Raw genomic sequence first — 16,330 nt, forward strand, 5'->3', positions numbered from 1 at the left:
GGCACAGTGAGTGCCCCCATCCAAATGCTTCCAGTAAGCAACTTGTTCACACTTCCACTCCATCTGTATGAACTTCCAAATAATTTATATTCAGTATTAAATCCTGATTTTCTGAGTCCAGACCTGTTGTGTTCTCCAACAATATGCTGTTGGACTAGCTCAGAATTCGCATGAGAGACTTCTGGAAGCTCTGTTGTGAAAGATGTTATGGTAGCTCTGAATTTGCACTTGGGAAGAGATTTCAAATCTTCAATTAGCTGCTTAAACATGACAGCTCTAAGGAGAGGACAGTTCATCCCATCAAAGAGATATTGCTTAGTATGGACCACCTCTTAGAAGAGTACAGTGAGGATAACTTTAATGGCATTTCTTCCAGCATCTTAATTCCTTTTTTCCTTTAGAGTGGGGTGATCTAGCTTTAATATGCAAGTTCAGTTCTCATAGCATATTTCTTCCTCAGCATTTAGCACTATTATGCTTCTAGTCTTTGTTTTGAAAGAGAAGCTTTACCAGCAACATTTTACAAACATGCTGTCCCAGGTTTTCATTTCTGCCTCCACAGTTTTCCATTTGCAATTTACAGAGACTGCCCTTAGACTACCCTGGAGGATTCTGTGAAAGCTAATCAGGAAAACCATGTATTATTATTATTATTATTATTATTATTATTATTATTGTTGTTGTTGTTGTTGTTGTTGTTGTTGTTATTATTTTAAAGTGGCTTCAGTTTGCCATAAGAAGATTGAAAGCTCCACCAGAAAACTAATGGAGTCCACAATCAGAAAAAAAAAGTATAGAAACATCTCTGTATCCAATTTATAAGTTGGTAGAATCACATTTTGTCACCAAATGGAAAAAGTGAAATATTCCAGGAAGTACATTGTTCTTTCTGAATGAATTTCTCATTCTGGAATGAGAATGAATGAACTCTTTCCAAGAAGTACCATCTTTTGGGTAAGGCAAGAAACTAATTTCTTGATCACTTAGAGATATGTTGGATTTCATTACACAGGAAAGCTGGTCGCTATATCCATACGTATATAATGATGGTTATATTGTGGACAATTTCATTTAGGCCCATGTATGTTCCTACCTAAATTCCAGGTAGCATTCTGCCATTTGTCCTCTAAGCTGAAGCATGATGTTAACCTGCAGCTTTCATTTCCCAGCCTCCAGCAGTAGCTCCCATTACTCCTGGGTGTGAATGTCCTTTATATTGTGTAAAGTGAGCTGAGATGAAAGACATTGTAGGAACAACACGGAAAATACTGCTGATGGAATCAGTACAAGGCCTCCACTAAACTACCTTTGCAGGATCACCACCAAATAAACAAGGCAGTGCAAAGGCTACAATGGAACTTCATTCAAAATTGGGTTTCAAGTCCTTAAGTGGATAAATTGTTCCCCGATCTTATACTATTTTATTCAGTAAAGCTAGAGCCAAATGGGGCCCTAAGAGAGATGATAATAATACCATACACTGCTTACTTTGATTGGCCTCTGGTTCCAAGTCTTCTTGTTGTTAGCTGTGGAAACTGTTGCCTTATTATCTGCAAATAAATAGAACTGATGTTAGAAAAAGCTGAAAAGCAAATCTACTAATAATTTGATATAGATTGTTAAGACAGAAAAGCTGGAAAACTACTTCAATGTCAGCAAAATACCTGGCAGGAGAAATCAGAAATAAAGCTTTTGATTTTTTTCCATTATTGAAAGAGAGAAAAGAAACTTTAAAATTCAGTACAATTCCATTAACTACCATAAACTTAAATACTTTCTGAATTTACTAGAGTAGAATACATTTTCTTTAAAACCTAAGAGCAGTTCTGCCTCTAAACTAAGCAGGATTGTACTTAGAATTGGCCTACTATTTATGTCACAGACTTGGTTTTGCTACGAACAGAGGAAACTCCCCCTTTAAGAGTCTTGGAGGCCACAGTCTTTTAAAGATCTCCACAACCCTGCCATTAAACATTCCTTTTCCTAAGTGATGATACCCTGAAAAGATTTTGGTGTTTGACAGGGACACCACTTCTACCAGGAAAAGCTTGCTGTTGCATTTGTAAAGATAGCTTGTGAACTATTTCTCCTCCATGGAAAATAAGGGCATCTCTGAAACAGCAGGGCACCAAGAAGAATCTGGGCTCTAGTCAGTCAGCAGAGATTAAAAGAACATTGCTACTGTAAAACAAAACTTCCTGAGTGCCAGAAGCATTTAAGGAAATGGATTAATGAATGTGGAGGAGTGCTCCTTCACTAATCAGAGCCTCTGTCAGCTGGGCAAGTCCTGAGGAAAAAGCTCTGCTGGAGTTGCTGGAAAGGCAGCGCTCAGCACCTCACAGAATTGAACCTGAGTCTCAGTGTGGTCTCCAGTGGGAGGAAAATTCTTCTGGCAGAACAGTCACACAATAATGACTGCAGTAAGCCTTGGAGATTCACTTGCAAAAGGAGCTTCTTCCTGTTTTAATTTATATTATATTTTAATCATGCTTTGATTATATAAACTGCTAAATGTTTCCTCAATGGGGAATATACCAACTACTATTAAAGGAAAAGAGGCACACAAGATATAACTACTCAAGTAGGAAAAAACAGCAATTAAAATTTCTTAAATAATATAGACTTTCTTTTTCTCCATTAGCCATTTGGCCACCATGATAAATATTTAATCCTGACTGATGACTGAAAGCTCTGGAACACGTATTTGGATCAAAAAGGTGCTATATAAATAAAGACATTACAATGGCACATATTTGATCATTTCTTCAGTTTTTTGTCTTTTTTTTTAAACAAATGTTCAATCTGCTTCTTTTTGTATCGTGTAAAAATTGACCTGCACTGGTTTCCAAGAGCTTTGTCCAACGTGGCTGATGTCAAAAATGCAGCATAGATGCAGAGTCGCTAGGTTGTTCAGCTTTAATTTCTGGAGCAAAACTTCAGCAAACAGTAAAACACTTTTGTGGAGCTGTGAAAGTTCAGCCTGGCTGTTTGATAAATGAGCAGACAGGCAAGCAGCCCTTCTTTCTTTTTTTTGTATGGATTCAATGAAGCCTGCCTAAAGAACACCACATGCTGTTCCAGCTACTGATCTAACATTCCGCAACATCTCAGCCTTCCAAATTCCCTTTAATTACACATTAATCCCACCCCTCTCTCTTTCATTTTCTGCAGACAGGGTTGGGGGCTCCACAAGGCTGTGGGAAAAAAGGCAGTCTTGAAGAACTACTTTCTGAGGATGTTTTTTTTGGGGTTAGAGGTTTTTGGTGTTGGTTTTTTGTTGTTGTTTTGGTTCTGCTTTTTTGTTTTTTGTTGTTGTTTTCAGTGGCAGCTGTAATTCAGAAAATAGCATTCCTCCCCAAAAGTTGATTTTACAGCAGTAAACTCAAAATTAAATCTTATTATTAGAGATACTTTTGCCTTATATTTTTCTTTTAGAATATTATGAACCCACATTACTTTCAAAGTGTTTCTACTAGGGATGAAGTGTTACAATGCACACTGTAAATACTACTTTATGAACCATATGCTTTGGGAGTTCTGGGGATTTAAATAAATCTGCCATTTTTTACATACCAGGGCAGAGGTAATCAGAAGAGAGGAATAATAATGGAGTAGTTGATCAGATGATCAGTTTTTCTTTTCTTTGTTTCTTTTTTAAATCCAGCACATTTCAGAACACAGCTAAAAAGTATGCATCACTTACATTATTCTTTACCAATAGTATTATAGGGGGGAAAAAAAGAAAAAAATTTTAAAAAAGGAAAACCTCTGAAAAAAAGTCAGGACTTTTTGCATATGTAACGTGTGTATAATACGGTATACCCAGCATGGGTATTTCTGGTTGTATTTTGAATTAAATGTCAAATACTAAATGCTAAATGAACTAGCTCTTCATGTAAATGTTTATGTTTGGCTACATTTATGTGAATCCCTGTGTAATGATGGGCAGTGAGATTTCCCTGAAAGGAGAGAGCAAGTCAGATCAGGCAGAACAGAGTTCACTGTGTGCTGAAATCAATGGAAAAGGTAGAGGGGCCAAACTGTTGATTTTGAAATTATACTTTCAGCCTGAAAAGTCAACATATAAAATATATCACTGGGTTTCGTATTTATTAACTTTTAAAGATCTACAGAAAAAAAAACCCCAAAAGTTAATTTTACGGCTGGGTGGAGAGGAAAGGGTATTCCTGATCGTTGGACATGAAAATTCAGGTTTGGATTTGAAAGCCAAGTTGGATCATTTTCCTTTCATCAGTGCAGTGGGGTTATGCAAGCAAACGAATCAAGACCAAATCATGCAGTCCGAGCTGCTTTCTGAATGGAGCCCAGTCCGTCCCAGTTCTCACAGCAGTGCTGGCTTCTCAACAGAAGCAGTGGTAAAAAGATTTCATGGGTGGTATCCAAGGGAATTTTGGAGTGAACAGGCCTTTTACCATTGTCTTTCAATGGAACTGAAATTTCATCTCATACTTCTCTAAAGCGACCGAAAATCCAGCTGCACCATCAGATCTGCTGAGCAAAAGGATACAGGTTTCACATTTTCCAAGTAAAATTCTACCTAAGTTATGTGGCAGTTTTGACTGTTAAGGATTATGTTACTTGTCTTTTTGGTTCTAAGACAGAGGTAGAGCAGGAGTTCCACATACAAGTAACTTCTCTCCCTACTATATTAGCTGCAGAAACCAGTGCTCCTTTGATTTCTTTCTCAGTTTCTAAACTTCCCTTGTGTTCTCCCTCTCTTTCTTTTGCCCCTTGCTCAAGACCTTATCTTGCCTTCTGCCTATAGAAAATCTTGTGTGCCTTTCTTGATTAAAAAACAAAAATAAATAAAAATTAATAACTTCCTTATCTTTTTGAAAGTCTGTGGTTCTTTGTCTCCTGTATGCATAAAAGCCAGTCAGAAGTCATTACATGACAAAACAATGTATAGGTAGTTCACACATTTTCAGAGGAATAGGATATCTGGATCAGCATTCATTTAACCCTTTTGCAGGCAATCCTGGTACATGGTTTTAGGAATGCCTGTGCAAGTAGAATATAAAGGGACCTCTTTCTTTCTGAGAAGCAGTAACTTTTCCATTCTGAATGTACGGGGTGGTCAAAGGGAATGTAAGAAAGAAAAGTTGTGCCCCTCTCTCACTACAGCACTGGTAGTACAAGATTCAAGCACAGATTTTGGACTTCACAGGATTTTTATCCCATTTTGGCTTTTTTAACCTAGTAAAGGTGTCTGAATAGGCTGGAATTAAATATCTCGTGACTTGTATTTTTGCTCATTCTTAAAATAATGAAAAAAGACATGAAAAAAGTTACTTAAGCATCCACACAGAACAGAGAAAACTTTACAAGCAACAACTGGGAAAATGCATTTCTGTAAAGGTCTGCACTGCAGTCTGCACAGCCTACTAACCTTAGAGATGGCTGACTGTGGAAATTGTTCTCTTAGTCACAAATGGCTGCAATGGTGATTCCCTTGTCCTGATTCCTGCCAGCTCTAATGTCTGCCACTGCATCTCTCCTCACATCTCCACTACTGTGGCATTCTCACATGAACAGAGCCATCCCCAGCTTTAAAATGAGCAATGTATTGTCTATTCTTTCTTCCCTATGCTGTGACCCGTTGGTAGTGAATGCAATGGAGGAGCAAACTGCAAAACTCATGTTTCCCAGTAGTTCCATCTGAATTCTTCTGTGATATGAGTTGTCAAAACAAAACAGGAAAAAGAGAACCCAAACCATCTTACAAAACATCTTATGCCATCTGTCTTAGTGCTAACAAATACGAATAGAAGAAATCAAAGACCTTTGTAAACTTATGATTATTTTTTTTCTTCCCTCCCTCTGTCAAGTTGTTAAATTTTGCTCAGGGGGCAACAGAGAGTGGATGACTTACAGAAGCTTTTGCCATGGAATAACTTAAATTTCTACTTTATAAAAGGCATGTTCATTTCGTAAGGGCAGCTGATCTAGAGGGTTGTTATTCTTCATGACTCGAGTTCCTTCCTATTTGAAATCATTCTAGCTATGCTTCTAGAACTTTCCCATGGAGTGAGATAAAATCAAAGCAAATTGCAAACCAACATTTGCACTCTGCCAGGATGAGAAACAAATTTCAGGTCCCATGCTCTGGAGGTCTGAGAGGTTCTAGAAGGATACTAAATACAGGGGAATAAATTCTCTTTCTTCTGATAACAGTCCTTCATAACATGTCTGGCTCTTTTTATTTCAACTCAGGTTTCAAGTTCTGTATCTAGAGAGCATGCTGTGCTTTTATGAAGTAAGGTACGGAAGATCTGTGTTCGTTTAGTGAATTCTACTGTGTTGTTTCATTCTCAAATTTCTGCCACGACAGCAGAAAAAACCCATTGATGTCAAATACAATTACACTCCTACATGGCTATGCCTTCCCTAATCTCAGTACTGCAAAACACAAACAGCATTGATATCCTCAATTTTATATGACAAATATGGTATTTTGAGGCTCATTCATCTTTGGCCTTGTACTGATTCAGTTGGATTGGTCTGGGGTTTCCCCATCTGCTTCAGTGCTTTTGAAAATCCTGCCCTGAGTCGCTCTCCTACTATTAACACCTGTGTTAACAGGTACCTTTTGGTTCAAAGTTAGCTCAGGGTTGGCTTAACAACACTTTACCTCAAGGTCAAGAAATCTTTGCCCCAAGAAACATCCATTAATAGGAAAGAGCAGGATCAAATCAAAAGATTACAACTTGTCATTCCTGTCTCTCAAGTCCATTAAACTGTGTCAAGGAAAGGAGAAGAGGCATGACTGATTCTGTATCCCCTCTACTCCTTGCTCATTTGTTTGAATGGAGGAGGAAAGAAGATGGTAGGGTAAGGGTACAGAATTCTTTGTGTTCTGTTACTTATTTAAAATTCAATAACTTTCCTGGTTTGCTCCCCTCACTGTTATAATTTTGCAAAACAGGCCATAGTCTAGCTACAGGATGAGATCTTATTTCTAGCACTGAAACATCTCAATTGATACTGCAAAATAAGTCAGAAAAACCTGATGGCATTTTCTTTAATGCCTGTTCCCAATTCTGCCTGCTGTGGAGATAACACACTGGGGACTCTAACAGATCTGGACCCTTTAGTAAAGCTTGTGATGTCTCCTCAAATTCGTCTATGTGTAAAATATCCTCCTTCAACAGCTCCACTGGCCAGATGGAATTGAGCCTAAGGCATGATCAAACAGATTACTGCATCTCAACAAAGCTGTAAACATCAAATGCTGACTGAGATGCTTCACTGAGCTGCAGCCACTTATGGTGTTGACTTGCTGAAGCCAAGCAGATCTAAAACCCTGCAAAACCCCCTCCACTCTGTACTGGTGCCAGCTCACTTACTGCCATCACCCAGCATCTCTGTGGGAAAAGGCTGAGCACGAGGATCCCTGCTCTCTGGCAGAGCCTGTGCTGTAAAAACAGCCTTTGGGATGGCTTGACAAAGCATGAGGTAAAGCACCCCAGAGGCAGCTCTACTTCATGCTGAAGATCTAACTAGAAGCCAGATGCTTGAGGAGGCAAAGGAAGTAAAAATCCCTTCGCTAGAGGGCAAATTTTGGGGAAAGGGAAAGTCACTCCAAGGAAACTGAGGTGTCCTTGCTGTTTTTCTTACTCCCCAAACTCAAGGAGAGAAAGGCAATAATTAACAACATACATAATGAGAAGGATTTGTGAAGCAGAGCCAAGGGTGCAAAGGGTTTTCCAGCTACAGTGTAGGATCCCCATTCCCCACACCTGCCTGGCCTCTTGCTTCTGCAGTTGTGTCAATCCGGCCTCCTCAGATGAGCTTGGCCTAGAAGATTCTGCATCAGGAAGAAAACTCATACTGGTGTTACCTGCTCTTTGGTCAGGAACCTTAGCTGGTAAAAAGGGGATAAGGAAAAGCAGGGGTTGCTCAGATAGTGAAAGGATTATATGGCCCTTGACAATAACAGAAACCACCTCCTCAACTTTTGATGTGAACCTTTTCAAAATTTCAAATGTTTCTTGAGCAAATTCTTTCCTGTCACCAATCCTGTAAGAATGCCTCGTTAGCACCTATTGAGACCCAAAACTGGTCAGACCACCTCCCCGGCGCCTACCTAAAACAATAGGGAAATTAACAAATAGATAAGGAAAAGTCTGTTCCGGGAAACCCGTGAATTTCTTCAAGTTATGCAAACGAAGACCCCCTCCTTCCGCTCCCCGTTTTTCATTTTAAAAACCCAACAAAAAAGAACCAAGGAGAGGGCAAGCAATCGGCGAGCAAGCAAGCGACGGACAAGCCACCAGATCAGCTATCAGCACCCAGCGAGCCATCGGCCTGGACACCGCAGCTAACTCCAGAAGCAGCCAGGAGCCAACGAGCAACCAGCCCTGAAGGCAAAGCCGAGAACAGCTCCGCAGCGGCCTGGACTTGGTAACCCGATCTCCTCTCTTTACCTGTTCTCTTGTTCCCTGAAAATAAATCCCTATAACTTGTTAAAATCACTAAGTATTATTATTTTTTGTAATTCTGCGCGTCTCTGGAGCAGTGGCTGGTTTTCCTCAAACAAAATATTAAAATAATAGGTCGGATCGCGACAACTTTATACTGATTTTTCTCAAGTTCTATTATTCTTTTCTATATTTACTCGGGAAAAAAGTCTAATAAACCTTGTCATATGAAGTAATTGTTCATAATAAAACAAGTGCTGTTTTAACCTATCAAAAGAGAACGCTAAGACTAAATTTGGCTTTTCTATACCAGTTTTTCTATACTGAAGCCACTTAGGAGCAAATTGAGATCAGAAGAAAAAAAGCCAAACACATCTCTGTGAGAAGTATCTCCTTATGCACAGCAGGCCCTTCCCAGATGTGTGCATGTGAATTAGAAGACAAACCAGAATACAGCCACATTGCAATATCATTATCAAAGAGGTCCTGAGAAGCCTACTTTTCTGTCCTTTAACACTAAATATATCTATTATGATAGCATGAAACTGGAAATCCTATTTATGCTAATCATGCTTGGAGGAGCAGTCCTGCTGGCAAAACTTCTGGGCATAGAGACAGTGCACAGTGATAAAAAAGGACTCTGGCTGGTACAGTGTGTACCTCCCAGGAGCAAAGCAAACAATTGAGAAAAAAAGCACTTTCCTGACTGTATGACTGTGCCTTAAGCCATTTTATTTTTAAATAAATGAAGGAAATGCTAATAAAAAATGTAAAAGATCTCTTTACTAGCCAATATTACAAATATACTGTATACTTTGCCCAACTTTATTCACTGAAATATATTTATTGGAACCTAAATTTCACTTACAGAAAGTCAGGGAGCCAGTCAGGAAGCAACCACGAGGCTCTAAAATCCATATGGACACACATCTAAGTTAAACCTCTTTATGCTGCCAGAGTCTTGTAAAGGAACCTAAAGCTTGGAGAGAGCCACCCAGCAAAGTGTCAGCATCCTTCGTTTGCCTTTTCAAATATTAATTTATTATTGTTTGTCCTAAGACAGCAGGAAAAAACACTTGAGGGGAAGAAAGAAAAAGACAAGCGGAAGGTGTGTAACCTCCAGGGGGCATATGGGAGTTGTGGGAAGAACCCTTCATAAGGATGCAAAAGAGGCCGCACCAGGAGACACCGTGTTCTGGGTGAGAGAGGGGGCAGGGTCCGAGAGGTGACTTCGCACTGCACAGGCGGTTTAGAGCAGTAAATGAGGGCACGGAGAACAGGGGACACCGGTACAGAGGATGAAGATTGCATCTGCAAGGGGGATGATTAAGAAAATAAGGTTCATAGAGTCACAAAAGAAACAAAGAGTAAAAATGAGCGTTGAAATAAAAGCGAAAAAGAAGCTCAAAGATTTGCCAACCTAGCTGAACAGCTATATGACACGCTGTAGCTGGGAGGGAACCAAAAAATCTTAGAGCACCCATCCATAGGCAATAGCTACTGAGAGGCTTGGAAATGCTTAATTACTGCTTTTTAAGTAACTTACTTGCTTGTGTAAAGGTCCTGATTCCGAATGTTTTAGCTTTTACAAATAAATCTTGGGTTGCATTCTTTAGTGGGAATAACGAGTCAGAGCTTTCCATCCACCATAATTCCTAGATTAATGTATTAATCATCACTGGCATTTTATGTTAACCTGTTGCTCAAAAAAACCCACATATTCCTGCTCAGCCCTCCCTGATGCAGGCAGCAGCAGAACCTGGGGCTGGAAACACCTTAATCTGCTCTCTGAGCCCACAGGGCCCAGGATCAGAGCCCGAAGCATTTGCAGCACAGGGCTGAGGGGCACAAGGTTGCAATCTTTTTTTTTTAAGTGACCCTAGCAGCAGGACTTTCACTTCTTCTGCCTGAATAATTACTCACAGTCTAAACATGTTCACTGTAAGAAAGTTTTTTCTCATATGCAACATTTTTTTGTTAATAAAAGAGTGATATGCCTGCCCTTTCTCACCTCCCTGTCTTCTCACTCATTGCATGGCACACTTTTATTTATTCTGCTTCATGAATCTGCTGAATATGAAATCATGATCCTGTTGAATATAAAATGTTTTACTGGCTATAGTAAGAGCAGAAGTTTAACACTGGAGTCTCTACTTGCTGATGCTGAGCTGCAATCAGCAAACACAAGATCCTCCCTAGTTGCTGCTTGGTTAAAGTATATGGGTAACAGAGTGCTTGATCATGTCCTTGGCAGACAAGACAAAGTTCTGTAAAGCCAGACTAGGTAGCACAGCTATTAGCAGACTGACAAATGCTACTATAGACACAAATGCCTGCAATTTTCATACAGGCCAAGTTAAAAACTAAAATCCTGGATAGCATATTACAACTATAGTTCCCTTTGTGATAAAAGAATATATCACATTAATAACCATATTAGAGTCTCCTTTATTTTCTATGTAATGTAAGTGGTTTAGAAGCGTAGATTATTTTTTCCTCTTCTTGTTACTTTCGTTGCTATTAATCTGTTTTCCTCAGGAAACAGTCTAGGACATGTAAATGTCTCTCTGTTAATCTCTCCATGCCCCAGGTAATTTTTTTTTCCTTGTTATTTTTTTTCCCTCTTATGCAATATTACAAAATGCCTCTTGTCTAAAACTTCATCTGTGTAAACTTCATCTCTCCTGAGGAGAACCTGACTGCAAGGTCTTGGTTGAATGAAGTGGGTGTCTGCCTTGCAGATCTTTATTACTGCACAGTATAGTTTCTTAGGAATGATAGGTTGGACAGAATCACTGGGTTCTGCAGATGCAGAAGCCTGTTCCACTTTCATATTTGTGCCAACGTTGTCTGAGGTTCCTGGAAATACCTGTCTGGGGGCTTCTGTTTCCAAATCCAAAAGTAATGGCCACATGAAGCAGTAGTCTGGGAAAGTATGTAGCAAGACAAATCTCTTTTAGGGTACGGAGCTTCAAGGTCCAACCAGGTGTCCCAGCAGAGATTCATGAACAGTTCTCTGAGCCTATAGCCCACAGGGTTGACTAGCCTGGATCCAGTGCTGTTGCTCTGAGAGCAACTGATCTCTCTGCCAGCTAACTCAGGAGTGAGCTGAGCTTGTTCTTCAAGCCTCACCTTTTATTGGCCCCCTGGTCCTGCCCCTGCGCAGTTAGGGCCTGCTTTAATCAGGCACAGGTGGGCTTGACACAAGCTCATGCCACATCCTGGGAACTAGTGGCACCTGGTTGCCTCATTTCACTACACCTGGTTGTGTCTTTTCACTACAAAAGTACAACAAGGATTCTGTATGGCTTTCTCTCCACAAAAAGGGAAAACTATTATTGCAAGCAAGAGGAACACACTTGGAACACATGAAAAACACACTGGAATGTCATAATTTTTGGCTGGAAGACACTTGTAGGTCAAGATCCTACTGATGAACAGGTGTGTGTGCATGAGGGGCAGGGAAGGAGGAGGATGGAGTCATATATAGTGTAACAAGCCTGCTGCATACTGAAAATTGGTGAGGTCCCTGGTAAATGTATATTGATGAAATAATGTCAGAATATTTGCACTTTAAAATTTATTGAAGCTTTTAGTACCAGCAAAAGTAAAATCCTACCCACATTCCAGATGATTTAGCCTGCAAGAAATCTGTTTCTTTTTCTCTATATTCCTAAATTACATTGCCATTATACTTAGCATTTAGTAGAAAATCATATATAGAACAAAGTATTTTGCTCACACTTACACAGCATATTTAAACAGAAACCTAGCACGTCAAGAAACCTAGCAGGTTCAACTGAGATATTCAGCTCTTCAAGACACAACAAACACAGCAATGTTACAACATACCAAATTTTTCTTGCCTTGCTAAGCTGCTCACATAAAGATGCACTATAGAGAATGACACCATTCAATATGTTCTTCTCCTTCACCCACCCTTTACACAGGCACTTACCCTAGGAGTATTTTTCCTTCTTTGAATACCCAACACATCTATAGAATAAATGTCCTAAAAACTAGATCATAGTTTGCAGGACAAATGGCTTCAGATTCATGGTTGGAAGCATTCCAAAAACAGTGGCAAATTTTGCACTCTGTTTTTTTCACGGTTTAGAGGCCTGTGACCCATTCTAAAGTAAAATTTCACTTTTAAATCATAACAATATAAAATGATTATGCTATTTTTCACTTGAGAGTAAAACACCATCTGACCAGCAAATCCAAAATAAGAACTTTATATAACATCCTAGCCAGACACTAATGTCTGCTAATGAAACACAGCATAAGAGTTTTAATGCTCACATCTGGAAAATGCACAGCTGCATCTGACCTAGGAGTGCATCTCCATTGTGAGTCTGGACTTCACTGCAGTGACTCTGACCAGAGCTGGGCTGGAAAGTGGGAGCACAGGGAATCACAAGGCAAAGGTAACTTGGAAGCTTGTATCTGCAGTGCCACACCAGTGCTTTTAGATGCTTTCTGTACTTACACATTTGGAGGCTTTGCACTCCACTATTTGCCAGTGTAAGCTGATAACGTTAATTCAGGGGGTCTCCATATCATCCCTACAAGGATGTCATAGACAGGCCCTAGTACTAAATGATTGATACTTTACCCTTCTATTTGTTAAACGTATATATTTGTTAAAGCAGTGAAGGACACAATGCAGATGTGTTTACTCTGGCTTGTATCTGACTTCCAAGCAGCTGGTATTACACACCATGTACCTATCAACTAGGCTGGGGACTGAAGTAATAAAAAAATGTAGTATATTCTGGAGCTTAGTCCTGATCAGGAATTATTCCAGCCATCTAAATACTTAAAATCCTAGCCTTTGTCCAATAACATGAATACACAAGAGATTCCATGTATATACCTCTATCTCTAATGGTAAACAATGATTTACTTCTTTTCAATAATCCAAACTCAATTAAACAAGCTGAGAGCTGAAGGCATGAAGCTGCTGTTTAGACTTACCTTCCCAAAGCTGGCAGCATTAACAGGCTGTGTGTCATTTTTCTCACAAAAGTCCAAGTAATGCATGTAGAGAGCACTTCGAGGAATGCAAACTCCTTCTGCAATCTCATAATTCTCCTCCAGCCTTTAAAAGCAAATATCAAACAGAGAGAACTGCAAGTATGTTGGATGTCCTGTATGGTATACAGTGTGCAAAGCTGCATCTTTAAGATCAAACATTTTGACTTATGCTCATCTACTAAATTTTGTATGCTTTCATCCAAAGTGCTCCTTCCAGTTCACTTCCATAATACTTACCTGTTTCAGCTGGTTCACACTTGCTATCAAAAATATAGGCTGTGAGTTCTCAGGCAAGCAGAGATTATCATACTGGGATTTGGGGTTCTGACCATGCTCTGAAGTGGTTTGGGAAAAAATACACTGGTAATTTCTTATACTCTAAAAGCATCCTGCAGTAAACAAATACATGTACAACTGCGAAACAACAACAGTTCTCTGAGGGCAGGAATTTTCTGATTCTTTACTGGACAGACCACGTTTGGTTCATGACACTCTTTTTACTCATGTCCAAAATACCTTACCTTGAGGAAGTGCATGTGGCTAAAGCAAGTTATTTGCATTACTCAGGAACGTTCACAAAATCATTTATATATATTATTTTCTGGCTGTTGCTGATGGGTAAAGTGAAAAAGAGCCCACCATCTGAATGCATTGCTGAATAAAATAGTGAAATAGCATCCTCTTCTGCTTTAGAGAAACTGTTATTTACAGAAGCAAACACACGACTATAAATTTCTAAATTAGGCATCAAATATATGATTAAGCATATGCTTCATCTTTAAAACCTGAAACTGAGCTCATTAGTAGTCTATAAATTAGAATAAACATTCCTCTGAAATGACATTTTTATGATTGCTGATCCAAAAAGGTTCAAGAGCTATTTACAAACACACTTAACTTTAAACCACAATTAATATTGTTATTCATGGTGTCACTCAGGCATTTCTGTGTACTTGTCTGCAGAGCTAGCTAGAAGAAAGTAGGTACAACTTCCTCTCAGACATATTAGAAAATTAATATAAATTCTCAAAAAAATTCCGTTTTTACAGTAGGTAAGTTGTGCCATTTGATGGCTGTGGAACACCTTCCAAATATTTAGTTCCTCTCCCTCCTTGCCTTTTTCAGGACCTACCTACCTTCCATTTCAGTTCTCGTGATCATTTGTGACTGCAAACTATTTTAATAAGATATCCGGCTAGATGAATGGAATCAGTTTGTATGGGCAACATCTATTCTTCTTTGGTTTCTACAGAAATATCATCATGGCATCTTTCCTCAAATTCATACTGCTTGAACAAAAACCTCCTTTCAAAACCTGGAGAGTTCGTTTGTATACTATAGCTGCTAATTGGAATGTCAGCTTCCGTGACCAAGACAGGACAGAAAGAAAAGCAGTTAATTATTTCTGTTCATATCTGATGAATTTTTCTCTTTTTCTCCTCTCTTTCACAGAGAGTCATTAGTCTGACACTGAACAATGCTCTATTATACCTGAACTTTTTTTTTTAATGATCAAAACCCCATCTTGCTCCATTTCTTTTATTTTCCTGTCTTTTATTTAACAACTTTATCATATTTTGAATTCAGCTTCCTTCTACAGCATTGTAGAAAGATAAGGAACTCAATCTTCTACCTAACAAATCATTATCAGAAATAATATATATAACATTTTAAATGCCCTAATAAAGCCATGTGAAATCCAGTGGTTCACAATGAGACCTTTTGTACTGCTACAGTATAGCAATAAAACCCCTAATCCTTCCTCAGGAATGACAATTCTCTCTGTCCCTATTACTGTTTCCCTCTTCATACTTACATACTTCTAGATCAAATGAAATTATTCTATAGAAGAGTCATGTCTGTAGTGTTATTACAGACCTGGTTTTAGATATGAAGGCAACCAAACAACTGTGATATTAACTGCTAATTACAGAAGAGATTCTAGGACAGATTCATTTTATAGCAATTTCTGAGAAACCACTAATCTAGGGAGAACCCATTACCTAGCAAAGCTTTTCCACTTTTTAATGTTGCAGAAAATGGGATAGTTTTGTTGACCTTAGTTTCACAATACTGTTGTTACTCAGAGCACCTGCACTGTAAAACACCAAACTCTATGGAATGAAGCTGTCTGTGCTTTGAACAAATCTACGTTTGGAGAAATAGACACAAACTGCCCAAATCAAGGTAAAAGAAAGTTTCACATGAGTTGGTCAACAAGTTCACCAATGAAATAACCATGATCATTTTAGAGCCAAGTGTTTAGCAAGCTACAGCTCTATAGATAATAATGAACATGAAATAATCACAGGATACTAGGTATTGGCATATTCATGCTTTAACAGTTAAATTCAAGCTCATGTAGCTTCCCCAGTTATGATTTATTTGGCAGTACTGCTATATTTACCAGGCCTTTCACTTCATTTTGGGTTATCAGCAAAACAAAACCAAACAAAAACATCATTCTTCTTTCCAGGGAAGGGATATTTAGCCAGTCTGACAGTCATCCAGGCATGTTTCTTGGCATCTTCAGCTACTTCTTCTTCCTCATAATTTATAGCATTCAACATACTTCACACCTTTGGAGAGGCATAAGCATTAAGGAGAGAGAGAGATCCCCATGGGATTGCTTTTGTTCAGTCTTTACAGCAAGACTCCAGACAAGGAGTAACTAAAAAAATTGATGGCAAAATCATAGCCATGTGACAGAATTTAAATTTAGAAATCTTGCTTCATTTTCCCTACTACTTTCTTCCTCTTCTTTTTCTTTGCTACTGACATTGGTTTCTGTTCTCCAGCACTCCATTGAGCTGTACCTGATAGTAGCATCTACCAGTACAAATATAACC

At 38.9% G+C, this 16,330-nt stretch overlaps 1 protein-coding gene across 1 annotated transcript in view; it reads right to left on the reverse strand.

Moving 5' to 3' along the window:
- Positions 1-16,330, reverse strand: part of RFX4 (regulatory factor X4) — a 77,402-nt gene that overhangs the window by 49,753 nt on the left and 11,319 nt on the right. The window contains exons 4-5 of the mRNA XM_030447130.1: positions 13,422-13,545; positions 1,489-1,550 (exon numbers count right to left, since the gene is read on the reverse strand). Of these exons, the coding sequence (XP_030302990.1) occupies positions 1,489-1,550; positions 13,422-13,545 (186 nt within the window). The remainder of the gene's footprint in view (positions 1-1,488; positions 1,551-13,421; positions 13,546-16,330) is intronic.

Source organism: Calypte anna, chromosome 1, assembly GCF_003957555.1.
Source record: "Calypte anna isolate BGI_N300 chromosome 1, bCalAnn1_v1.p, whole genome shotgun sequence".
NCBI lineage: Eukaryota > Metazoa > Chordata > Aves > Apodiformes > Trochilidae > Calypte > Calypte anna.